This window comes from Myotis daubentonii, chromosome 1 (genome assembly GCF_963259705.1).
Source record: "Myotis daubentonii chromosome 1, mMyoDau2.1, whole genome shotgun sequence".
Taxonomy (NCBI): Eukaryota; Metazoa; Chordata; class Mammalia; order Chiroptera; family Vespertilionidae; genus Myotis; species Myotis daubentonii.
Window position 1 is genome coordinate 217,923,054 of NC_081840.1, and position 27,484 is coordinate 217,950,537.

The 27,484-nt window shown below is 37.2% G+C and overlaps 1 protein-coding gene across 3 annotated transcripts in view; it reads right to left on the reverse strand.

Moving 5' to 3' along the window:
* Window positions 1-27,484, reverse strand: part of STIM2 (stromal interaction molecule 2) — a 153,243-nt gene that overhangs the window by 32,190 nt on the left and 93,569 nt on the right. For all 3 annotated transcript variants that reach the window (XM_059673830.1, XM_059673837.1, XM_059673847.1), the window contains exon 4: window positions 1,147-1,258. In XM_059673830.1, coding sequence (XP_059529813.1) covers window positions 1,147-1,258 — 112 coding nt within the window. The remainder of the gene's footprint in view (window positions 1-1,146; window positions 1,259-27,484) is intronic.

Sequence of the window (27,484 nt, forward strand, 5' to 3'; positions counted from 1 at the left end):
GGGGGTGGCGCCGCAACCTCCCCATCGACCCTGCCTTGAGTGTGATGGGGTGGCGCCCCAACCCCTCAATCGGCCCTCTTCTGAGCCCGACCAGGGGCTGCACCTAGGGATTGGGCCTGCCCTCTGCCACCCGGGAGCAGGCCTAAGCCAGCAGGTCGTTATCTCCCGAGGGGTCCCAGACTGCGAGAGGGCACAGGCCGGGCTGAGGGACCCCCTGCCCCCCCGAGTGCACAAATTTTTGTGCACCGGGCCTCTAGTTAGATAATAAAAAGGGATTAGAGCTTTTTTTGGTATAAGAAACAATCCAAGGAGGAATGAAACATAAGCAATCTTGTGAGGGTCAAATTCTAGTAGAATTATTGCAAATTTTAACATTAAAATCTATAAATATTAAGTTTACTAATGGAGATTTAGGAAATATAATTCAGAAAACCAGTAACAACTCCAGACATAGAAAGGATAGATTAAGATCCTAAACTCTGGTATCAGATTTATTTGTGTTCAAATGCTGCCTTGGGCAAAATATTTAACTTCTCTCTGACTTGGTTTTTTTAATCTATAAAATGGGGATAATAATACATAGTTCATGTTAACCATGAAGCTTAAATGAGATAATATAGAGTACCTCTATGCAATTTAGAGTTAAAAGTGCTTGCTATTATTTACATTTTGTTCATTAAAATTCAGTTTTTAAGATTTAACTTATGGCCACTAATACTGAGTGGTTATTGTTATTAAAAGAATGCCAATTAAGAAGGATCTATAAATTAATCGATTCAAACAGATCTTTTCATAAAGGTGGATCTGTATCGAATAAACAAATTTTTTTCATATTTCCCAGATGGTCAGAGGTTGGTTCCTTTGATGTTATCTAAAAAAAGATACAGCTGGCCCACCTTCTCATTCTCAAAATTACTTTTCTTGGGTATAAATTTTTTAAAGGGTGTTTGGTATTGTTTAGAAAAGAAAAATTGATTAAAACTTGCAAAAACTCATACCTTCAAATATTAAAGAATGGATATATGTATAATATATCCTTTGAGTTCTTAGACACAGAAGTAACTTGTAGATTTGGCAATGAAAAGTAACATGTAGCATATAACTCTCCATGAGTGGAAAATATACGTTTGGATAATAAAGACTCACCTGGGAAGCGTTGTTCCTTTGACATTATTGTCTCTAAAGTTCTTTTCATACTGGGGTAGTTCTACAAATTCTATCAACCACTGAAGTGTGTCCTCAAGGGTCCAATTATGAACTACAAAGTATAAAAGGAGAAGGCATATTTTATACACACCTATTTTCAGAATTTATATAAATTATGTATCTATTTATATAGATACACATAAACACACACATATATCATTACTATAAATTCAGAGGAAATAAAGATGTTAGGCTGAATTTTTCAATTCAATTCACTCAATGTTAAGTACTAAAATGGTATTTAGCATTCTATGAGAGCTAAAAACAATGAAGAAATGCCTCCTACCCTAAAGGGCTTACAAATCTAGAACAGAGAAAACACATTAAAAGAGACAAAATATTATCATGGTTAATTCTAAAATAAGCATCTACGAAAAGTTTGTGCAGGATGAAACAAACCATTATTTCCCTGAATGTAGAAATATTATTATTCATCATTCTTTCCACATATGCACCAGGAATATGGTAATAAAGTTCTTGCCCTCATGGAACATAAATTACCATGGGAGTAGGGAGGGGCAATTTATGAAAAAAAGAAAAGGGGGCAGATTTCAGATATTGATCAGCTATTAAGGAAGAAAGATCTCAGGATAAACCTCTCTGAAGAGCTATTATCAAGACCGAGACCTGAAAATTACAAGGAGCCAACACTGTGATGATCTGGGTGAAAAATATCCAAAATTGCAGGAAAAGCTAATTCCTATCATAATGATAGGAATGAACTAGCTGTGTTAAGAGATAGGAAGAAAAGAAGTCAGAGTCCAGATCATAGAGGGTTTTAAAAAATTCTGGACATTTTTTGAATTTCAATAAGATGGTAAGGATAAAATAATCTATGTTTTGAAACTATCAGCCTTCAAAATGTAGAGAATGGATTACAGGAAACAAGACTGAAAACAGAGAAATAAGAAAACCATTCCTTATATATCTGCCCAAGCAAAACAGATTATTGCCTTGGATTATGGTGCTCATAGAGAATATAGTAACATGTGGTTAGATTCAGGACATATTCTGGGATAATGCTGCTAGATGTGCTGATAAAGTAGATGGGGGTTGATAGCTAAAGTAAAGCCCCAAAGAAGTACAGAGGACGGTGCCACTAACTGAGATAGGAAAGAATGGTGGGGACTGACTGGGGAGGCAAGTACCGGCAGGTGGCAGAGATCAAAGTTCTGTTTTTATTTTTTTATTTTTTTTTAATATATTTTATTGATTTTTTACAGAGAGGAAGGGAGAGAGATAGAGAGTTAGAAACATCGATGAGAGAGAAACATCGATCAGCTGCCTCCTGCACATCTCCTACTGGGGATATGCCCGCAACCCAGGTACATGCCCTTGACCGGAATCAAACCTGGGACTTTTCAGTCCGCAGGCCGACACTCTATCCACTGAGCCAAACCGGTTTCGGCCAAAGTTCTGTTTTTAGACATGCTATGTTTGAAGTATGTAGTAGATATTAAAGTGTAGATAAGCAGTCAGATATACAAGTCTGAAGCTTAGGAAAGAGTGAGATTAGGAATGGAGACATAAATTGGGAGTCAACAGCATACAGATTAGACTGAATGAGAACTTCCAGAAGAATGAGGATAGCTACTAATGGATTCTAAGAGACTGACTCAAAATCGTGAGGAAAATAATAGCCAGCATCTCTGCTTCTGGACACTGATTTTGAATTAAGCTTTCTATATATACTTTTTCCTTTGAGCCTTAAAAACACACACACACACACACACACACATACACACACACACACACACCAAAAAAACCCACACAAAACAAAACAAAAAAACAAAACTTGTGAGGCACTAACATGATCATCTCCATTTTGGAGATGAGGAACTGAGACATTAGTAAGACCAAAGTAGTCAGTAGCAAGACTAAATTTGAACCTAGGCTGACCAACCACAGGACCTGATGCTATACTATTCTGAGAAAAATAATATTAATTAACAACCAGTTAAATATTGGAAGTAACTCAGACATTTGTTTGAAGAGTATGAAGGACCATGATAGTTTATCCAAAGGAAATGATGCAAATACACTTGAAAAATGAAGAGTTCCATATTATCTGCATTTAATTTAAGGATTTTGGAAAACAAAGTGTTTATATACCACAGAAAAGGTCCAAGAAAAATGAAGAAAACAAGTGAGCAATAAAAGCAGACCTGGGAGTCCATCTGTATAAAAATGAATCTGCCTTTTTTTCATTATTTAGAGAAAAAGCTTAAATAAATTACTAGTTAAAAATTAACAAAAATTCATTTAAAATTATATATGGTAATTGATAATTTTATATTGATTCAAAGCTTTGACTATTTTCTTCATGTTCTCTCCTTCATGTGTTCCTACCATAAGCCTAGACATGTGCCGGAGGTTGCTGTATCAATTTAGCCAAATAACTTAGAATATCAGCCAAAGATTCAGGCCCTGGGTACCTTCCACTAAATTTAAAATATTGAAAGTAGCCTTTTTACTCTTAAATTTCATCCTATTCAAGATGAAGTGCATTAAGAACTGTCCTGTCTTGATTGCCAAAAACACAACAATGCAGCTGCATCTCACACACCCACACAAAAACCTTAGCCAAGAAAATAGGATAAGATTCTTTGTCATTTCTAGACTGTTAACTAATCAACAGCAAAAAGCCCTAACATAAACACACATAAAAATATTCCCTCAATTCCAATGAGCCAGGATAGAAAGACAGAAAAATCAAATGAAAAGTAATACATAGTTAGAAGTGCCCAAATCCTAGCATTACTCTACCTAGTAAATTAAATATTATAGTGATTCTAAAGTAATCTTCTTTATAATGAAACTTTAAACAAAATTCTAATATAGTTTACTTCGGGGGGCGGGGAGTTTGCTTCTTGTGCTGCGTGGTATCTTTGGGGATGCCTAATAATTACCTTCTCTTCTCATGACCAGGACTTGCATTTTGTCTTAGCCTTTTCTGCTCCAAATATACTAGTTGTCTTTCAATTCTTAGGACAGATCATTCTATGTCCCTCCTCAGGGCCTTGCACAGGCTGTTTCATAGGATTCAACCCTTTTCCCCATCCCTGTGACTCATATTCACCTATTTACTTTACTGAGTCTTCATATCTCGATTAACACTTTCAGGGGAGTCTTCCCAAACATTGCTATATGATCATAAATCACTTTGTACTTATTGTGCATAGCATTTAACTACTTATATTTATTTGTATAATTATTATTTCAATATCTGTTTAATCACTAAAGCATAAGCTTCTGGCTCACCATTCTATCCCTAGCACTTGGTACACAAAGAGTGTTCAACACATTATTTATTGGATCTTCTTGAATAAATGAAGTGGAACATGTGTATTTGACAAGCATTATCAAAATCTATTTTCACATTTTAGTGAAGAGACCCTAATAAACAGAAATAGAAATTTGTCTGCATAAGCAATTCTTGACAGCAAAGGAGTTATTTATTTGAGAAATATCTGGTTCCTTATTACCCACCTCTCATTGCCTGTTCACATGTGCTGTTGTTAAACAGCACTTTCACCAGAGTGAGGCAGAGAAAGAGATTGTATTCCTTTAAAAAAATATATTTGCCTATTATAGTTGCCTATCTGCAAAGCTACAGAAATACCAATTTCTACACTTTAACATGTCGTTTCTGCAATGAATTGTGCCAATACTCTAGGTTGGTGTCACTGAGTGATTTGGGCAATTTATTATAAGACCAACAGAAAGAGCTCTGGAAAGAGACCTGATTCCAGTTTCAGCTGTGTTGCTGATTCACAGGCTCACAGCCAGGTTATTTAACTCAGTTTCTTCACTCACAAAATAATGAAATAAAGCTAGACTCGCTTTAAAATTCATTCAAATTCTGTTTCTATGATTCCATTATAACAAACAAGAGTTGGCATTTAAAATACTGCCTAGATAGTAGGTTAGAGAATACCGGGAGGGGAAAAAAGTAACTCTAAAACTTTCAAGACAGCAATAGAAACTGCTGCTGACACTATAAGGTGTTTATTAAACACCAGGACATTTGCAAACATTATTTCAAATAATTGTTGCAGCCACCCTTTGAAATAGACACTTATATCATCATATGGATCCTGAAAGTTTATGAAGGTATAATTCTTAATTAAATATCACTGATTAGTAAATGATCCGACCAGGTTTCAGGCCAAGTCTGTTTCTAGAGTTGCTAACCACTGTGCAGTAACATTGCCTCTTTAGAATTAGGTAAGTGTCCTGACAATCAAATGAGGCACTCAAGTAGACAGTTTATGCTCCAGACATACCTGCATACATATTTTCAGCTTCCTAATTACCATATTTCTCCATGCCACTCCTTCAACATGGGACGACTTTCCCTTCTCCTTCCTTCTTTACCAGGCTTGCCCTTCCTTAACCTGTAAGACTCAGCTCAGGATCTCTTTCCTCCACAAAGTTTTCCCTATCCATCCACTTCCAGATTATAGTTGCTCTTTGTGTTCCCTGATCACCTGTACATACACCTGTGCAAGATTTCACATACTCTAATGTAACTGTCCATGCCTGTCTTACCTCCTGGATGATGAGTTTCTAGTGGGCAGGAACTTTTCTCTGCCTAATACAGTGTTTATTAACACCACAATGTCACATTCATCCTATATAATAACGGATGAATTTATAGCAAATGGTCGCCACGCCCTCGCACCCTCATGCCAGGGCTGGGGGAGCTGAGGTCACGCCGCCCCCCATCCGGGAGCTTGGGCTGGGGCACCTGAGGCCATGCAGGGAAGGGAGACCTGAGGCTGTGCCAGGGGACCTGAGGCCGTGCCCTCACACCCTGTGGGGCTTGTCAGGGGTGGGGATGGCCGGGTCTGGGTCTCGCGCGATTTCAAGGTGAGCACGGGTTGGCGGGGACTTGACTCTGTGTCCCAATGCACACCCCAGGCTCTGACAGGAGGGAGATTTTCATATACATTTTACTAATTTTATTTCATCTCTGACACTTCTATTATAGAGAAAAGGCAAATTGCAATATTAAAATATTTCCTCTAATTAATTCCATGTGCACAAATTCCATGCACCAGGCCACTAGTTTGATATAAGATTTTACATTTTATTATACACTTGCACATATTTTTTCATTTAATCCCCCACAAACCACATTTGAGTGATAGCTGTTACTTCTATAGTCTATACAGAGAACCTTGCTCAAGGGAGGCCAAGTAATCACACATGTGATCACACATGTCTAGCAGCTGGGACAGCTAGAATTTGAACTCTAATCCTCTGATTACAAGTTCACTGCCAATATGGGTGGCTCCTGGTTTGGAACAATAACTCACTGTTTAACTCTAAAACTTGAAATATATTTTCTCTTAGAAACAAATCTTTCAGACATATAGGAATACTAATAACATAATAATCAAGCATTATATATGAGCAATCTGTCACAGGTAATTGCATTAATGGATCCAGGATTCCACTAGACACTTCAAGTACATATTGTGGCCTACTGAAGATCCAGAGGTAGTAACAGTAACTCAACGGAGCTATGACAGTTCTTCATCATGGGGGTGACTCCTATGACTTACAAAAGGGGCTCTAACAGACTGAAGGGCAGAGCTGGGGCAGGGCTCAGGGGAGAGTAGGGACAGAATGGGGAACATAACCAAGCCTCCAGGAGATGAGGGTGAGAGGATGTAGGGTGTGTGTGGGAGGCACCTGTTTAGGGATTTCCATAGGAACAGAGGCAAGGTGAGGAGTCTCCTTCTCATCTCTCCCTTGCTATCAACAGGGCTGATTGTACCACAGGAAATGATGTTGCTGATTCTGCACCAAAATCGTCTCCCTTTTTTCCCCTTCCTACTTGCTACTGACAGAACCACTACCATATAATTATTTTGGATGTTTAAAAAGATAAAAAATGATAACTGAGCCTAAGAGAAGAATGCTTTTAGATAGCAGTAGCTTCAGTAGAAATGGGAGAATGAAGAGACAGTAAGGGCTAGAAATAGCCAGCACCAGAGAGGTAAGGAACCTGGCATTCCTGTGGACACCCAACTGAAGCAGCCTTCTGAAAAAGACACGAGTCATACACAGGTACACGCTACAAACTAGGTTAGAAGTAGGAGGAAGTGATCTCTCCCTCCCCTTAATTTGTCTAGTACCTACTATTTCTACCAAATGTCTTATCATATGTCCTGCATTATTTTGTAACTATTTGCTTCATTATATCTTATTTTTGTCTTATATTATATACTAGAGGCCCTTTGCACGAATCTGTGCACCAGTGGGGTCCCTCGGCCTGGCCCGTGGGATCAGGCCAAAACTGGCTCTCCGACATCCCCTGAGGGATGTGAGAGGGTGCAGGCCAGGCCAAGGGACCCCACCAGTGCACAATTGGGGCCGGGGAGAGACGTGGGAGGTTGGCCAGCCCAGGAGGGACCGCAGGAGGGGCTCCAGGGCATGTCCAGCCTATCTATCTCAGTCTCTATCCATCAGACCCCAGCAGCAAGCTAACCTACCCGTCAGAGCGTCTGCCCCCTGGTGGTCAGCGCATGTCATAGCAACTGGTTGACTGGTCGACTGTCTGCCCCCTGATGGTCATTGTACATCAAGCAACTGGTTGAACAGTGTTAGCATATCATTAGTATATTACCCTTGATTGGTTGAATGGACGACAGATGACTGGACAATTGGACAGTTAGCATATTAGGCTTTTATTATATAGGACTGTAAACTTCCATAACAGGCATCATGTAGCCCAGCAGAGAGTTGCTGTATATTAGCTGAAGGTACTAGTATAACTGACAGAGAAGAACCTGTGTTTTGTTTTGTTTTTAATTGTCTTCTTCCTCTCCCATAGTTGTGTGAAAGACAGACTATACTATTTTCATATTATCTCGTTTCAGAGCAGCACTGGGAAAACCTTGGCTCCCAAACAGGATCACAGAGACCTACATAACATAACGGAGGTTAGAAGATGCCAGTTTATAGCCATGTGTTTGACAGTAGGATGAGGTAAGAATTTCTGTGTGCTTCCAGTCCAAACCTGCCTGCAGCAAATGTGAATACACAAATCAGTGTGAAAGATAAATGTCAAAAAACTGAAATATCCATATTTACTTGTTCCTCTCATCTATAAAAGGCAATCTTATAAAACCAATGCACCCAGTGCACTTAGCCATGTATTTGTATTAAGTTACAGGCCTAAAAATACAAAAAGGCTTAGTGAAGAACTACCATATAAGTTTTCATCTGTTATCATTAATATATACATACATGCTATCCTAAAAACCTTCAAAGATGATTTGTGAATCACCTACATACTGTAGGGAAAAATTAATTTCTAGTTATAAAGTATTAGTGTGCATGTAGAAATATGTTAATAATAGTGGTAGCTAATATTTTATGAATACTTGAAAATTTCCAGTAACTATGCAAAATGCTTTTCATGAATTATCTCATTAAACTCTTTCAACACCCTATGAAGTTGGTTTTAGCAATAATATTATAATCTTGGTTTACCGATCAGGCAGCCAAAGCTCAGAGAGTATGAGTAACTTGTTTGAATTCACACACCAAGTAAGTTTTGGAGATAGGATTCAAAACTATGTCTGCTGGCTTCAAAGCTCCAAGTCAACCACTAAGCTCCTCCTCCTGTCCTTCCCCAGTATGCTGAGAAAATTTCCAAGTAAAGCCACGCTCACCATCAGTCATGTCTAACCTTGGATATATTAAACACACCACTACACTTACTCTGCATTTCATTTCTTCATAGCTCTCCTACTAGTTTTTAAAAACTGTTATAGTTCTAAATTTATTATAAAAAACATTTGTGGTGTTGTTCTTAATGTTAAGAAAGTCCCTGGTATAACTAATATATTTTAGAGCAATCAACTTCTGACATCATAATACAGTACTATATACTAGTACTTAAATACAGTATATTTAAATACACACTACTTTCTATTAAGGCCTGAAAACATCTTATAAGTATCAAAGGTTTGGTAAGAGGATCATGGAGGAGAAATAATAAACATTATTAATGAAAGTAACTATATTTAAAGTTGGCGATATAAAATGGTTATTGAAAAAAGTTCTATATTTTGAATTTTTTTAAAAAGGAGTTTGCTTTCTGGGTTTTTCATATCTTTATTTTTATTGATTTCAGGAAGAGAATGGGAGAGATAGAGAGACAGAAACATCTATGAGAGAGAAACATCAATCAGCTGAGTCCTGCATGCACCTACTGGAACCTGCAACCCAGGCATATGCCCTGACCAGGAATCAAACCTGTGACCTCTTGGTGCATGGGACAATGCCAAATCCACTGACCCATATTGGCTGGGCTAAAAGGCTATATTTTGAAGCTTCTCTGATATAAAAGCTAAAAACCATACACAGTTTTAAAAATATTTTAATTATTGACATGTTTATAAGTACTGTATTCTAAAATATGAGTACACAGTAATATTCACTTTTCCAAATTCAATTTCAACTGAGAATTCCAAGTCATATAAAAGCCTTAGAAGTTCTCTGTACAGTGACAGACATACTGATCACAGGAAAATGCTATTAACTTAAGGTTCAATATAACAGGACTTTGATAAAAAGTAACTTGAATTAAATCTAATATAAACATAAAAAATAACTGATGAACAAAAACAGATCCAGAGACAAAGAAGCATCGATCAGACTGTCAAACCTCAGAGGGAAGGCAGGGGAAGGCGGGGGGGAGGGGAGAGATCAACCAAAGGACTTGTGTGCATGCATATAAGCATAATCAATGGACACAGACACTAGGGGGGGGGGGTGAGAGCATGAGCGAGGAGGTGTGAGGGGGTAATGGGAGGATAAGGACACATATGTAATACCTTAATCAATAAAGAAAAAGAATAACTTTTTAAAATATGAAGAGGAAAAGTTTAAAGTCTTTCACATTTCATCTCAGCTCAGTTTATAGATGTGTGTGTCACTTGTGAGTGAGACTTTCCTGCTCAGCTGCTCAGCACAGTCAAGACAGGCTTATCTTTAGAACAGTGCAGAATGCGAGCGCCTCATCTACCCACGGGTCAGTAGAGCATGTCTTTGTACCATGGACGAAATTCCTGCAACGTGCTAAATTTGGACACCTAAAAGGCACAGTCTGAATTTGGGAAGTTGTACCAAAGAAAAACACACACTTTCTTTCAAGAGCTCCTTACCTTTTAGCATGCAAGAATTACATGAAACTTTTAGGCAAACTAGGTAAATGTCTTGAACATTCAGAACTTAAAATTATCAGGGTTTTCTCCTCCCAATAGTGGTACAATGGTCACTAGGGAAAGGCATTACTACTTTTTATGTTGTAAACTGCAATCTTATTAAACAGAGTGTGCTATCAACACCTTGCTTCATGAAGATGGTGAGAGATAATAATACAGGCATATCTTAAAAACAGAAACAGGAGAAACAATGAGTCTCAAAACTATATGGCTGCTCTGAAGATTAGCAAAATGTATTGGAAATGACTCTAATGGTAAAAGTGCTCTACAAGTGTAAATTTATAATCATAATAAATAAATAAATATAAAATAAGAAATTTTTGTAATTAAATAAATTCAATGAATACACTTTTTTTTACAAATGATTCAACAAAACTAAAACCAGTGAACACAATGGCCATACTGGAACTAAATGTTTAATCCAGTTTTCTATACTATCTCATTATGCTGTCATTGAAGATATCTCCTTATGGACAGAGTAGCTGAATCTCTAGTTATTCATTCTTTCATTTTAGACTTGTCCCTCAGCTTCCTCTTCTTTAAAACAAACAAAACAACCTCCGCCCACCCCAGCCCCCCACCGACACACACACACACACAAATCTAAAAACCACTAAGCTGAGAATAGAAAGAACATTTCACATCAAACAAACTTAAGTTCTTTAAGGGCTAACAATACTTCTTATTCATTTCTATATCCCCAACATGTTATACAATGACAAAAACACAGCAGGCACTACAAAAATGTGGAATGGCAGCTATGTCTTAGGAACTCAATTAATACTGATGGATGAATGAATGGATGACAAAATAATCCCACTAACCAAGGCTGCTAAAAAAAAAAATGCCACTTTCATTTACTCTTTTTAGTGACATTTCTAAAGAAATAAACTCTTTCAGAAATATGACTAAGCTTCACAAAATTGAGAGGATGCTGGTTTACAAAAAAATATGTTTAACAAAAAAATTCTACTTGTAAATTATAACTTACAGATGTTTCCTTTACTTTTCTACTATTAAAATTATCAAAAATCCTCAATATATTTTTCTCTTGCAATTTAAAAGTTTCTTAAAAAGATTTTCTATGCAAGTAACTAGGGATTCTTTCATTCTGCAAATATTTACTGAGTACATGGTAATTACTACTGGGTAATAAAATAAATGGAAGACATCAGTTAAGGAATCACTGCCAAGACTAGCAGAAAGCTCAATGTAAAAAAAAAACATGTATTGATCTTAAGAGGGAGTTCAACAAAAAATGAACGCAAAGCCCAGTTAACAAATATTTTCTAACGGGTATAGAAGGCCAGCTAAGAATTGAGCTTTCACACCTGTTGTCATACAGTCTCCGGGTAGGAAGAGACTACATTCCGAGCTTGTTAATGCTAGTTTCTTCTAAAATAGAAGGAAAAAAAGCACCAATTCCAATGGTAGAAGCATTTTTAGGGCGTTTTATTCAGAAAATTTCTGTGTGATCTGCAACTTTTTCTACTACAATTAACATTTTAAAATCTAACAGTTCACAAATACTATTATATTTACTTGGTATATAGCATTTTCCAACTCAGACTTCCTATATACAGTACTGCTTAAACAATTTATTATTAATGCCAAAGCAACTTTCAGGAAAACTTCGCTCGTTTTGTGAGTACTGACACAATGGTTAAGACAGTAAAATATTAAATAGCCTCCCCACTCACAGGGGACTGCTATCAATAGCTAGAGTTATATGAGGAAAGGAAAATGTGAATAATGTGCTTCAGTAGTAAAACTCAATTCATAAAACTAGACTCATTAACCCAATGACACTATGTAGTGTTCACTCAGACTTTCTAAAGTTTTTCCAATTTTCAAATTCATTTCAAAATCCGGGCCAGTGTGGCTCAGTTGGATGAGCGTCGCCCCATGCTCCAGGAGGTCGCTGGTTGATTCCTAGTTAGGGCACATGGCCAGGTTGCTGGCTCAATCCCTGGTAGAGGGCATGCAGGAGGCAGCCAATTGAAATTTCTCTGTCATCAATGTTTCTCCAGCTACCTTCCCCCCTCTCTCTAAAACCAATAAAAACAGAAAACAACAAAACCTTTTAATTGACCAGCAACTGCCAGGTACCATATCAGGATGAGAAGATAGGCTAGTGATGGCCAGAATCTGCATAATGGAGACCCTGGGTGGTGACTCTGTGAAGCCAGAGGTCCATACAAGTCAGTCTCCTGAATGATGTAATATCCCAATAGGGTCAGGAGACTAGCTGTATGCAAGGGGCCTGAGCAGATAAGAAAATATATTGAAGGTAACAGAGCTAGGTTTTCAGTCAGTGAAAGGAGTTAGAAATAGGGAAAGAGGTTAAGTTAGAATTAATTCAGGAGTGTTGGTATCAATGTGAACTCATAACTTTTAATATATAGAGAGAAATAAATATAAGGGTATATGTTTCTTAACTCTGTCCATTGAGAGAGCCTGAAACAAAAATACCTCCTAGCAGTGAGCACACCTAGTACACAAACACTGGTTTCTAAATATCATCTCAACTAAAAGTAACCAGGAATCCTTGGAGAAATGGTTGTTTCCAGGGCTAGGGCTGAGAAATAACAAAATGAGCCTGGAACATCCTTTTGTGCTAGAAAGTAAGAAAGGGCTTAAAAAATGATGGAGACATTCATATAAAAGAATACGGAAGCCAGTTTGAAATACTTCTCACTAGCAAATTTGGGATAATTTAAGCTTCCAAATAATGATAACAAATTCTAACCCATTGAATAAAATAGGAAAAAAGAAATACAGGAGCCCACACTGATATAAATAAATAAATGCAGAAGATCAAGCTTCAGAATAATCATAAGACTTGAGATACACTATTTCTCCAATTTCTGTTTTCAAGATATGTTTTTGTTACCCCCCACCATCTTCACAGGACCAGGTGTTGATAATATACTCTATTTAAATCTCTTCCTTACAGAATGCAAATTAATAAATAGAATGATAGAATTTGAAAAATTGCAATCTGGCAACCATCAGAGTAATAATTTAGGTAAGAAACATCAATGGATATTAAAACTAGTGGGTAAAATTATATGAGAACTGTGATTTTACAAAGTCTCCAAGTTTCTCTTCACACACAAAAAATTTATTAATTACAAAGGTGGGGATAAAGTATCTTTATAGATATAGAAATGTAGCAGATAGTATCTTAAAATCAAGTAATTGAAGGTAACACCTCCAGTAACAATGACATCATGTGCCACTCAAAAGAATGTAATGAAAAGAATCATTTCTGCAACAGTCCATTCCAAAATGCATGGCCTGGATCTAACTATACGAAAACATCGAACAAATCGTAATTTAGTTACAATCTACAAAACTATAGACTGAAAATTAGTGACCAAAAACATGTAAGTCCAGGAAATACTAAGAAACTGTTCTGAATTTAAAAAAACTACAGAGCCAGACAACTGGGTATGATGCATACTCCTGGATCCTTTGGCTATAAAGGTCATTATTGGGCAAATGGCAAAATTGGAATGAGGGCCTCTGGACAAAGTGTGTTCTGGTCTTGCAACTTTTCACTAAACCTGAAATTCAATTAAGAGATTAAAATTTAAAAGAAATCTTGTAATTCTTTTTTAATTATGAGTTAGAGAGTTCTAATAATTGCTAGCCTCTCTATTACTTTGTAGCTTGTGGTTTTCTTCATAAAAGTAAGGTAATCTTTCAATAGCAGACACCAGGCCTTATTAGCTGTCAAGTACTGTTCTAAATTTTATATATTCATTAACTTATTTAATCCTAAAACCATCCTCTATGGTGGGTACTATTATTAGCTACATTTTATAGATGGGGGAGTTCAGGACAGAGAGATGAAGGTACTTGCCCAAGGCCACAAATCTAATAAGTGTTTTGTAGAGACTTGAATCCAGGCAGTTAGTCAAGATCTACAAACATTTTGGGATACTGTCTCTCTAGGAAAGGATAACCATACTTTGGGGTTTCTCAATATATCAGTGTCTAAAAGATGAGAGGCCTCCGTGATTATGAAGTCTCAGAACCCATAAAAAGTTTACTTGTTCAATATTCACATAGTACCAGCTTAAAAAATTGTAAGATTTCACAATATTGGAAAGCTTCTAGTATTAGGATGCATATCTAGTAAAGAACTAATAAACTACTATAAATATATTTATGATACATTTTGAAAACTAGACTTTAAAGGAAACCCAATTCTTCTATTGACTTTGGTTGCATTCTTTTAGAATAATCTAAAATGCTAGTAGTCTTTTTTAGAAATGTGGTGATTATACTGGTTTAAAATACTAAAACATTATTACTTCTCTGGGCTGGAGTTGAAATAACCTGTTTCATATTTGTTTTGCCTTTTCTAATTGTCTATTTGGTAATTCCAAGTTCTACTCCATTGTATTGATTTGTTCTCTTGCAAGTGACTTATTTCCCAGATCCAAAAGTGGTTTCCCTTTTGTTTTTTTCTTCAGGCCCCCACTATGCCAATGAGGAAGAAAGTAATTCTGCTCACTTTGGAGTAACAGTGGTGGAGACAAACCAACAAGTTACTAACAAATAATTAAATTCAGAGTTCTTATTGAATTATAAATTGCTATTTCTTATATATGTTTTCCATACAAACAAAATATTTTGTAGTAAGTAATGATTATTTATTTTAATTGGAAGTGTTGACAAACCTAAATCAATAAAAATGATCTAACTCCTGCCCAACCAATTCATTTGCAATATAAACAAATGCTTATATTCTAGAAGACAAATACTATAGCCATTTATAGTCTGTACATACTTTCAGTTTACACAAATGCTATAATGTATTGTAGCAATTTGGCATATCAGAGAGTTCTGCTCCTTGTTTCCTATTAATATGATTTGATTTTATTAAAATATTACATATTTATATATAAACACATTGTAAAATCTTCCATCTTTCAGAAAATAAAAAAATCAAAGATACTGATACTAATATCAAATTAATTTTAAAAAAATACTACCCAAATTTTTCATTAAAAATATAGAAAAGACAGCACTGTAAACTATAAGATTACCATATCTTAAGGTAGGCTAAGTCACAAAAAAGTATTGCTTTTTGTAGAATTGGTAACAGCAAGATATTACCTACATCTTATAAGTCAATAAAACTTTTTGTCATTTCATAAAGGCATATCCTCCTAGACAATTTTCTTAATTCCTTTATAAACTTCATACTTATTGGTTCTCTGTTGTTATATTTGTTCTTTTTCACTATGGCCTTACTTGGCAAAAATTCATGAATAACTCAAATGACAAGAACTGCAAGACAACGTGAAGACACAGCACTGCATAAACCTTCCACATTATCAAGCATACAGTAAAGTGTAACCACAGCTGGGGAGAGTATTTCGTATTCTTACATATTAGTTAATTGTGATGAACACTATTTGCCTTTGGGTGTATTAATCATCTTATTCACAAGATTTCCAAACTAACTCAGAGTAGACAGTGCCTAGTTTTTAACACTTCAAATTCCATTTTCTGCTCCTCTAGGGATACTTTTAAAAATACTTGTGCTCCTCTTACACAGGATAGACATGTCTGGTGATCCTAGGTGAATGCAGTCAGGTTCAGGTTTTCACCTTGTCAAAGTAAAAATGCCGTGCAGTAGTGAAAATCCGTACTAGTCAGGAAGATTTTGGAAAGAGGTGAGGTGGCACAAAATTTACTGATATAGTTTCCAGTGTTGAGGGTTATATTAACTTATTTCATTAAAATACCAATATGGGATTTAATAAGACATCTATATTTGGAAAATGATATATTCGGTTATCATAAAATTCAGAGTGGGACCAAAAGAAGTCCATGAGAAATCCATTTCTAGTCCAGAGTTTTTCACTGCAGGTGTCAAGAACATATCAGATTTTTCTGAAGGAATAGCTATGTGTTATATCATGTGACCAGGCTACCAGACCCCACAAACCCACCTCTCGATCCAAAATAGCCTTTGAAGCTTTTCTTCTAGCTACTAACCTCAAATTCTCCTTTTTCATGCTCATCTGTTCTGGCTGTTTGTCTGCTAGGTGCCTCTTCTCCTCTCCGTCATCTGAGACAAAGCTCATGATCACCAGTGAGAGGAGGCGGGGAATGAAGTAATCACAGAACTCCATTCTGGGGTCACAGTGACAGGTCTTGGTATAGCCACATAACCTAAGCCAGTTACTTCCTGCATTTTTTCTAACTAGAGCAGGCAGGGAAGACTCCCTCTTTCTCTTTGATATGATCTTGGGAAAACATAAGCCTAAAACTTCCAATAGTCACAGTGCTAGTCTCTAGGAAATGCAGTAAAAAATAAATTAAAATCAAAATCCAGAAACAGAGAAACAGAGAACCAGAGTAGATTCAGCCCCTGACTACACACCTACACCATCCCATTAAATAAGGGTAGTTTTTAAATTAAGAGAGTTTGATTTTCTCAACAGGGCCATTCCATTAATATCTAAACACATTGTAAAATCTTCCATCTTTCAGAAAATAAAATCTTCCTTCACACCAAATTTATCTTTAGATATCATAGCTTCATTTCTCTTCTCCGTCTTTTGAAAGTCAACAATATTTACTGTCTTCACTTCCTCTTCAATCCACCTCAACCGGACTTTCACTTCCACCACTATAGTGCAACTGCTTTAGCAAAAACCTTAACTTGTACTTTGCTAATCCTATGGTGAGGTCGCTGTCATCTCATGTGAATTTCCTGAGCTGTTGATACTGACTGTTCCCTCTTTCTTAAAACATGTCCTTCATATGCTATCAGGACCCTACATGTCTAACTGGTTCCCCTCATATCTAATTGTTCATTTATTCTTCCCTCTTTTCTGGCTTCCTCTCTGCTTCTTGACCTTTCAGCACTAAGTCCTTCACTTGTCTGCATCATGATCTCAGTATTTTTCAACCTTTTTTCATTATTGACACCCCCCATTGAGCCTGTTCAGACTTTTTTTTCCTCATTACTTCCATTTCCAAGACATTTTAATACTACAGGTGCATAACACCTAGGAACCATCCTAATTCTTACCCCAACACCCCTATCAACTTCCTGAATCCAACCTAACAGCAAATCCTATCAGTTATTCCTTCAAACTATATCATAAATCAGACCTCTCTGCTACCTCCCTCTTACCTGGACACGGCAAGAGCCTCAACAGGCTTCCAACTCCACTCTTGTCCATCTTCCTCAAGAGCCTAATATCCATACAGTAACTACAATAATCTTTTCCACAGATAAATCACAACACTGTGTTGCTCAAAACTCTTAAATGGAGCTAGACTTGCAATATACTTACATTATACTTACAACAAATCCCAAACTCTTTAATTGGCCTGAACGATCCTATGACATCTAGCCCTGCCTCTGTACATCTCACTGATCCATTTGTCTCCGACCATCCTCCCCACCACCACCCTGCTCCAATCCCTTATAACCTTCAATCTATACTGGCTTTCTTACAGTCCCCCAAATACTTGGAGGTCATGCTAGACTTAAGAATTTTAGCCTACCTAATCCCTAACCCTGGAATATACTTCACCCAGACATTTCCTTGGCTCATTCTCATCACCCAGATCTATAACCAAATAGCATTTCTTCAGGGAGTTCTTCCTTAACTACATTAAATAGACCTCACCCTACCTGGTCACTGACTATGTGTTAGCCTGCTTACTTTTATCATACACTAATCTGTTCCAGCAGTCATGTGAGTATATATATATATATCTGCACACATATAAACTGTTCACTGTCTCCCTAAAAGAGTGTTAACTTCATGAGGGTAGGATATCTATTTTGCTCAAAGTTCTATCTCCAAAATTCAGAACAATGCCTTTCTCACAGGAAGAACTAAATAAAGGTTTGATGATTTAACAAATGAATGGAGTGAGTGAGTCTGACCTTCATCACTTGTAATTAATCAAATAATTGATGATAGAGTACACTTACAATAAATTTCCCATTATTTGAGATAATCTGAGTCTATCTTTTGCCACTAAAAAAAAAAAATCTTACTAAAACAAACAACTTAAACTTTAAAATAAAGCTCTGTAGTTAAAAAAAGAAAAGGAAGACATAATATACTGTCATTTCAAGCCACCCAATAAAGCATTTGAACAATCAGTTATGCACAGGAATTTATTAAGCATTTAGTTCTGTGATAAATTCAGCCTTCAGTATTAACACAGAATAGGTACCATTAAAAACTGGAGTGAGTACTTTTTTGGGCATTCCTGAAAATCACTCAAAAAATATAGACACAGTCCTAAAACATGTATCTACTAACTTAAAACTCAACCTTCCTTTTTCAAAAGCTTCCAATTATACATCTAAGAGAGAATGCAGTCTAATGTCATGGCCAGATTCATGCAATTGAGCATGCTCATTAAAAACAGATAAGAGAAATTTAGACATTACCAAAGCAGATCAATCTCCAACTATCTCACACTGCAATCTGGGATGTGCTTACCTTTGCTAAGGTCACAGGCTCTGGATCAGTGGGTATGCAGCTAGTACACAGAAACCTATTATTATTCATGGTAGTAGAGCTGTAGCACTATCATTAAAATTCTGCCACAAAATATTTGATACTGGTCAAAACATGGAAAATAATGATGTTAGAATTCTACATTTTTACAATATATAAATTCAGAAACCAAACAAATACATAAGTACATTTAAAAGGTAGGGAATTTCTTGGGCCTTATTCTCTAATTATTCACCCTCCCATTTCCCCTTTTGTGAGCTCACCTCCATCCCTTAAAAAAAAGTTCCAGACATTGTTTTAAAAGAATTGAATTCTTCATAAGAAACAAATTCTATGAAGGATTTGAAAATGGTTAGCGACATGCCTATAAGTCAGTGCCATCGAGTAACAAGGAATTATTCTATCAACAAGGGTTTTTTTGCCTGTATTAGCTTAAATTCCTTTTAATCTATTTTCAATCCACAAACACACACAATTATCCATGAAAAAATAAATGCAGACATTAAATGGAAAGATGTAATAAGATGTAATCCCCATTACCAACTCTTATACATAGTGTTAGTACTTTTTGAACAAAGTACTGGCTGAATTAGCCCTGGCCAGTGTGGCTCAGTTGGTTGAGTGTCATCCCATGCACAGAGAAGTAGTCGGTTCTATTCCCGGTGGGTTCAATTCCTGGTCAGGGCACAATTAATCCTAGCAAATCAGTAATATGCAATGACCCTATAGTTCCGAGAGTCAAGTGGCCTGAAGTAAAAGAGTGAGAGTGTCAGCAATCAAAGAGAAATAGAAGACAACTACTGTAACAAAAACAAAAACAAGTTAGCCCTAAATGAACAGATCTGAAATGAAGGGAACAGTGATAGAAATGCTAACATAGGATGAAGATTAAGAAAGATTAGAAACTTATTGTGCTCTGAACTCATTTAGACAATGTTATAACAAAAACAAAGCTGTTTAAAAGAAATCAAAGACAAACAACCCATATACTAAAGAGGTAATATGCAAATTGACTGTCACACCATCACAAGCTGGCTGCCTACAACCAGGCTGGCAAAGGGGTTAGTGAGGGACAACCGAATGACTGAACTAGCAGACTGCATGAGGCAACCAGGCCGGCAGGGAGGTTAGTGAGGGACAACCAAACAACTGAACAAGCAGGCTGCCTGGGGGCGACTAGGCTGGCAGGAGGATTAGTGAGGGATGACCAAACGACTGAACAGCAGGCTGCATGGGGTGACCAGGGTGGCTGGGGGGGGAGGGGGGGGGAATGTGACCAGGCCAGCAGGGGGGCAGTTGGGGATAACCAGGCCAGCAGGGGGGGCAGTAAGAGGCGACCAGGCTGGCATGGGGGGCAGTTAGGGGCAACCAGGCCGGCAGGGGGGGCAGTTGAGAGTTATTAGGCTGGCAGGGGGGGCAGTGAGGGGCAACCAGGCTGGCATCAGGGGGCAGTTAGGGGCGACCAGGCCGGCGGGGGGGGGGTGGGTGGCAGTTAGGGAAGATCAGGCCAGCACGTAGAGGTAGTGAGGAGCAATCAGGCCAGCAGTTAGGGGTGACTAGGCAGGCAGGCAGGTGAGTGATTAGGAGCCAGCGGTCCAGGATTGTGAGAGAGATGTCTTACTAATGGCTTCGGGCCTAAACCAGCAGTTGGACATCCCCCGAGGGGTCCTGGATTGGAGAGGGTGCAGGCTGGGCTAAGGGGGACCTCCCCCCCATGCACAAATTTCGTGCACCAGGCCTCAACTACTTTATATAAAACACAGAAATGAATTCTGATCAATACAGAACAGTGTTTTTCAAACTGATCAAGTAATCTGCACACCAATCAAGTAACATTTACACTACTCTTTAGGGGAAATAAAAACCCATGTTAAGCCCAAGGTATCCCCAGTTTTTCAAAAGTTCACATTACACCACTCTATTTTTATGAAAGATCTAGAACAGTACCTGTTCATCGATAAGAAATATGAAGAAGATTTTTACTTTTATGAAAAAGGGTAAAAAACTAAACAGTATTTGGTGTTTGGCAGCCAACTGTCAGAGAGTCACCTTGAGCAGCAAGACTGGCACGGCTATCTCCTTTCACACACATAATAAATACTGCTAACCAACAATTTCCACAGTATATATATATCCTTCTCTGCTACTGAGATCAGACATAGATCAAGCTTCCTTAAAGCAGTGCTCTAGGTCAGTGGTCGGCAAACTGCGGCTCGTGAGCCACATGCAGCTCTTTGGCCCCTTGAGTGTGGCCACGAAGTTTCAATCGCACTGTACGTGCGCACCCGCACGTGGTATTTTGTGGAAGAGCCACACTCAAGGGGCCGCAGTTTGCCGACCACTGCTCTAGGTAACCACTATCAACTGGTAGCATTGGCATATGAGTGTAATCTTACGTGCCACTTTGGAGCAGCTCAACAGGCTGAAGCATCAAGGCTCACTAGTCTGGTCTCCCTCTCTGACTGACCCCATTTCCTACTATTCCTCAACTCAGATACCTCTTTTAGCAACGTCACTCTCAAATATTCCCAACTTGTTCACATTTGTCTTACAAGAACATTAGTAAATAAGAAATAGTCATTGAGTACTTGCTATGTTCTAGGCACTGTTTAAGCACTTTACATGTACAAATTCATTTCACCTCAACAATTTTGATGTGATAGATGAATTTTACCCCCATTTAACAGATGATGAAATTAAGACACATAAAAGTTAAACACATACTAATGGCAAAAGGCAAAAATATAAAATATTCATTTATTCTTATTTCACATATACTAACTCTGACTACTAGTATAATAGTACCACTTACCTAGTATTTAATCAAACCTTCTTCTGTTGTTTAACATTTCACCTGTGATACTAACAAAAATATAAGCCCCTTGAGGAGAAAGGTATTATCTTATACTTTCTTGTATCCTACCACAGTTGAATGTTACACATATTGTAAATATGAATATAAATATTGTGTTGTTGGACCCTAGCATGTTTCGCTCAGTGGATGGAGCATCGACCTGCAGACTGAAGGGCCCCGGGTATGATTCCAGTCGTGGGCACATGCCCGGGTTGCAGGCTCGGTTCCCAGTGGGGGGTGTGCAGGAGGCAGCCAATTGATGGTTCTCTCATTGATGTTTCTATCTCTTTCTCTCCCTTCCTCTCTGAAATCAATAGAAATATTTAAAATATATATATATATTGTTGGTGGTATAAAGATAATGTTACCTTATTATTTACAAGGCCTACATTTTTAGTTCCTCTTCTGATAATGCTAAACAATATTTACTCACCCTTTTGCTTTTGTTTTCATTCCAGTCTCACTGTAACCAATAGGATACATCAGAAAAAGCTGGTACATTTTATCAACATTTAAAGATCTCTTTACACTTTCACTCCCAGGAGAAAATCCTTATAAATATTAAGGATATCCTATATAATAAAAGCCTAATATGCTAAGTGTCCGGTTGACCAGTCGGCCATTCAACCAATTAAAGCATAGCATTCTAATGATATGCTAAAGCCGCTCAACTGCTCACTATGACATGCACTGACCACCAGGGGGGAGACAGTCAACCAGTTGACCAGTCGCTATGATGTGCACTGACCACCAGGGGGCAGACGCTCTGACCAGTAGGTTAGATTGCTGCGGGGGTCCAGCCAATCGGGACTGAGTGAGACAGGCCGGACATGCCCTGGAGCCCTCCTGCAGTCCCTCCCCAGCTGGCCAACCTCCCTCATCCCTCCCCAGATCCAGTCATGCACCAGTGGGGTCCCTCGGCCTGGCCTGCACCTTCTCACAATCTGGGACTCCTCAGGGGATGTCGGAGAGCTGGTTTCGGCCCAATCCCGCAGGCCAGGCCAAGGGACCCCACTGGTGCACAAATTCATGCACGGGGCCTCTAGTATATAAATAAAATGTTTATAAATCCTCCTTACTTATAGAGATTTACCATACATGGTCAGGAATTTTTTTCTTTTATATTTCCTTTTGTGTAACATGTACATTTTTGTTTTCTTAAACAGAAGAAAACAGTCATTTCTGTCTGTCTGGACTTGACAACAGTCATTAGTAAGTGCCTACCTCTCACTTCTCTCAGACGATTTCAGTTCCTTTAAATTTCTAATAAAAAATATTAAATCTTCTGCAAAATTTCAAAATACCTATTCAATTTGTAAAGCCCCAAGTTACACAGTGACCTTAGGTAAGGTAAGACCCATGCTGAACAGGATGGAAAGATTACCTCACGGTTGACACATGTTATAATATTTAACCCAATGAGTTACCTTTTTAAAAACAGTACATTACTTAATCAGGTTTTTATCCACCATGATCCTTAAATCTTACACATAACCAATAATTTTCCATCTATATTTTCCTTTATTGGGTAACTGGCTACTATTTAATTGTATTCAGCAATTCTAACAATATATCCAGTTTATAAAAATATGTCTAAAATCTAATACTCATTTTTAAAAGGCTTTCATTGGCACTGGATTATTATCATGTGCAAACTGACCAAGCATTCTCTACAGAAGGCCACCGCCCCCGCCCCCCCCCCCCCCCCCCCCCAAAAAAAAGTGCACTCTGGTCACACTGAAATTTTTCTATGTGAAATTAGGATCAATTTCTATGCAACACACTTTTAATTTTCATCAGTTGACAACATTCCATAAAGATCTTGGGTACATTTCACCCTTCAGAAAATTACATATTATAATGGCAAGTATTTAGCCTAACAGACCTGTTCATTTTATTAGTAAGTATTATGGAACTGAATCAAAAACCTTCCAAAACTTTAAATACAGCTGAATATTTCAGTTATTCAGCTTTACCATAAAGATAAGTGAACATTTACTGCCTACCAGGTATTGCCAGGCACTTTTACTACATTATTCATTCATATCACACAAGAATTGCATTTTATAAGTGAATTTTATAATGTGCCCAATGTCTTAATGTTCATAAAGAGAAGGGCCAGGAGTTACATTTGAAGAACTTGAAAGCACACATACTTCCTATAGCCTGCCACCTCCATTTCCACTTCTAGTAAATTTTCAGGTAACTGAAGGAGTCATGAGGGGGCTACCATTTGTGGTCTACCTCGTTATCCCCTTCTAGAACTCCTGGTCAACTCTCACAGCCTATTCCAAACACAATTTTCAGAGAGTTAATTACTCCTTTCATTGAGCTATCTCTATATCCTACACTTGTTTCTATTATTGTACATGTCACATATATTGTAATTATTTGTGTACTTTGTCTTTCCTACTTAGCTGTTCACTCCTTACATTCCAGACACTGTTTAACTCATCTTTAATATCCAGGCTCCAATGCCAGCTCACCACACAATAGATATACCTATTCTACTGGTGCTTCTCTAACATGAATTACCTTATGTGTAACTGGTAAATAGGGATCATGTCAATATAATATATGTCACATCATTTCATATGTGACTGTTCCTCACATGTTATCATTTTACACTGCCAAGTAGCAGCAAAAGGATCCAAAGCTTACAGAATGCCAACACAGCAAACTATGAACTTAATATCTTCTTACCACTCCCTTCTTCCTTTAAGCTCAATTTGGCCAAAGGTTCTGCTCAGTTCTCATCTTCTGGCACTTCGCCTTCATCTTCATAATTTAGTAACCTCAACTCTACCTAAAACCTCCTCCCATTAAGTTATCTTTACTTATTTTTTTAAATAAAGTCCAATACCTACTATAGTATTTATTAATTAGAAAGTTAACAAATCTTTTCACCTGTGCTAGTATTTTTATTAGTAGTGTTAGTGCTCTGGTTACTAAGTTGCATAGGTTTTGAGTATGCTTCAACCCATTATTTCCCATAAACTCTGCAATTTTTAAGTTTGTAATTTTGCAAGATATATGTTTTTCAGGAGTTCATACATTTCATTTTGGCAGAAATGCCTAAACTCAAACGATGTTTGATACACTGAATATTTGATGAACCTAACTACTGACTATCTAATGATCAGCATTACACATTCATCTATTCATCAAGTGTTTACTAAATATTAAAGTAAATAAGGCACTGCTGTAGGTATTAGAGATACAACAATGATGTGCAAAGTATAATTCTGTATGTGTGTGTATGCATGTGTGTGTGTGCACGCATATGTATATTTGTATTCATATTGAACTAAATAACCTTGAATTGCATATTATTGCTATAGGTACATTCTAATTTCTATATCAGCAGTTTTCAAAACTTTTCACAATAATCATTTTTTGTTTCCCAAAAGAACTCTTTATACAGAAACAAAATACACCAAATAAAAGCAGAATTCTACACATTTGGCATGTCCTATTCCTGAGATACTCCAGGAAAACTGGGGCTTGTCAGGCTATGATTTAAAAACAGTGAGTGATCTAGCAACAATGCCCTGCCTTTACATGACCCCTTTAATACAAAAAGAGAGTCTGACATGGGTTGAGAATATGAATTAGGTCACTATTAAGCTTCTGGTGGAGGTTTACTTCACTCAACTGACTCCTCTATCTTTCATGAAACTATTTTAGTAGGAGCCCTGAGACAACTCCGCCTACGCCCTAATCCCCTAAAAATATTATGTAAAAGATGGGCTTCAGAGAAAAGGAAGCAAGGAAAGATAAGTTAGGACAAGTCTTTGGAGACTTAGAGGAAAAGTCTTCTCATCATAATGGTGAAATCTTAAGGGTGGAAATTAAGGTGAAAACCTAGGAAAAATGAGACTTTTCAACTTGAAAAGGCCTTAAGTTTAAAAAAGAAAAATAACAAACATTCTCATAGATCGCAAAAGATCTCACCAAACTCACCAGGGCAGGAAACCCAAATCGGGTTTAAGGAGAGAGTTCCCTTGGATTTGGGACACATTAATAAATAAAATAAACAAAGACCCCGCTGGCTTATATTCTTGGGGACGGGGGAGAGAGAGAAAGGAGACAAACATAATGAATAAGTTAATTATGTAATATATTAGAAGGTGATACACATTATGGGAAAGGAAAGTGTGACGCTGAGTAACAGGAATCAAGATAGCTAAATAGAGTGGTCAGGGTGGGCCTCAAGAGAGAATAGCCCTGATAGGCTTTAATGAAAGTGGTAATGGAGTTAGCCATGAGGGTGTCTGCATTCCTGCAGTTGCAGAATAGCAAGAAGTCCATCAAGGATAAAGCTCAGTGAGTGAGGAAGATGGATAGGACAGAGAGGGAAGAGAGGTAACACGGTGGCAGTGGAGGGCAGATCATGCAGAGGCTTATAAGGTCTTTGTAAAGATTTTGGCTTTTACTCTGCATCACTGAAGGGTATTGAACAGATCTGACTTATATTCCCAATAGGTTACTCTACTAAATGAAAAACAGACTGTAGCAGAACACAAGTATATGCAGGGAGACCATTAAGGGGCTACTGCAATTACTCAGGCAAGAGATGGGGGCTGAACCAGGTGGTAGCATAGCAAGTGATGAGAAATGGCCAAATCCTTTTTCCTTCTTTCAATGGTTAAGGGTATTCCATTCAACTTATCACATACCTAATACCTAAAATACACTAGTAGCAATAATGGATATCCAATTCCTTTAGTAATATCTACATATTACTATATTTCCTGGTAAGTCTTACTGAGTTTCATACCATTTAGCACTTTCCCCTATAAAATGTATATTCATTTATTCCTATTCTTACTCAAGTTCATATTACTTAAAAGTGATATGGGGAGGGGAAATGGAGAGACAGATTTCTGAAGTCTGTGTATCATTTATTTAAACTGGTGGTGTTTTTTACCTTCTTTCTTTTTCTTCTTCCCAGTATATTGCAAAACACACCTCTTTTAAACCATTTACATTAATAAAAATATTGAGCATTGGTGGAATAACTTTCTGTATTTTGCCCATTTCTAAATGTTACCATTGACAGTCTAGCAATTTTATTACTTTTCTATATTCCTACTTGGTAATCTGTCCTAGATTCCTTTTAATTTCACATCATTATTCAAACTTACAGAGAAAAACATATGCTACAACATAATTATTTGACTTTGGTAAAAGAACAGAAACATTAGACATTTTGGTTGACTATTACTAAAAAAAAAAAAAAAAAAGCTTAATGGACTTTTAAAAATATTTTAGTAGCTTTCTATATTAGGGATCAAGTTGAGGTTTTAAGTCATATACTTCTCCTGCCCTAAACAATTACTGTCCATAAATAAGCTTGAGAACTTATGAGTAGAAAAAGAAATAAAATATAAATTATACAACGTTAGCATGAAAATATTAGGAAACTCCATTAAGGGTATATTTAAGGAAAAACTTATAAGTTCTATGCCTTCTAAAGACCTTAGAAACTGTTCTCCATAACTATAAAGAAAAGTTTGGGATCCATGTTTACTTGATAAAATAATTATTTACTAAAATATAAGTATCCTCAGAGAAATATCCTCACAGAAATGTTACACTGATTTTTTTTTTGTAAGATTATATGCAATTAGTGAGTTAACAATGGCTAAGCAGGGCAGAAG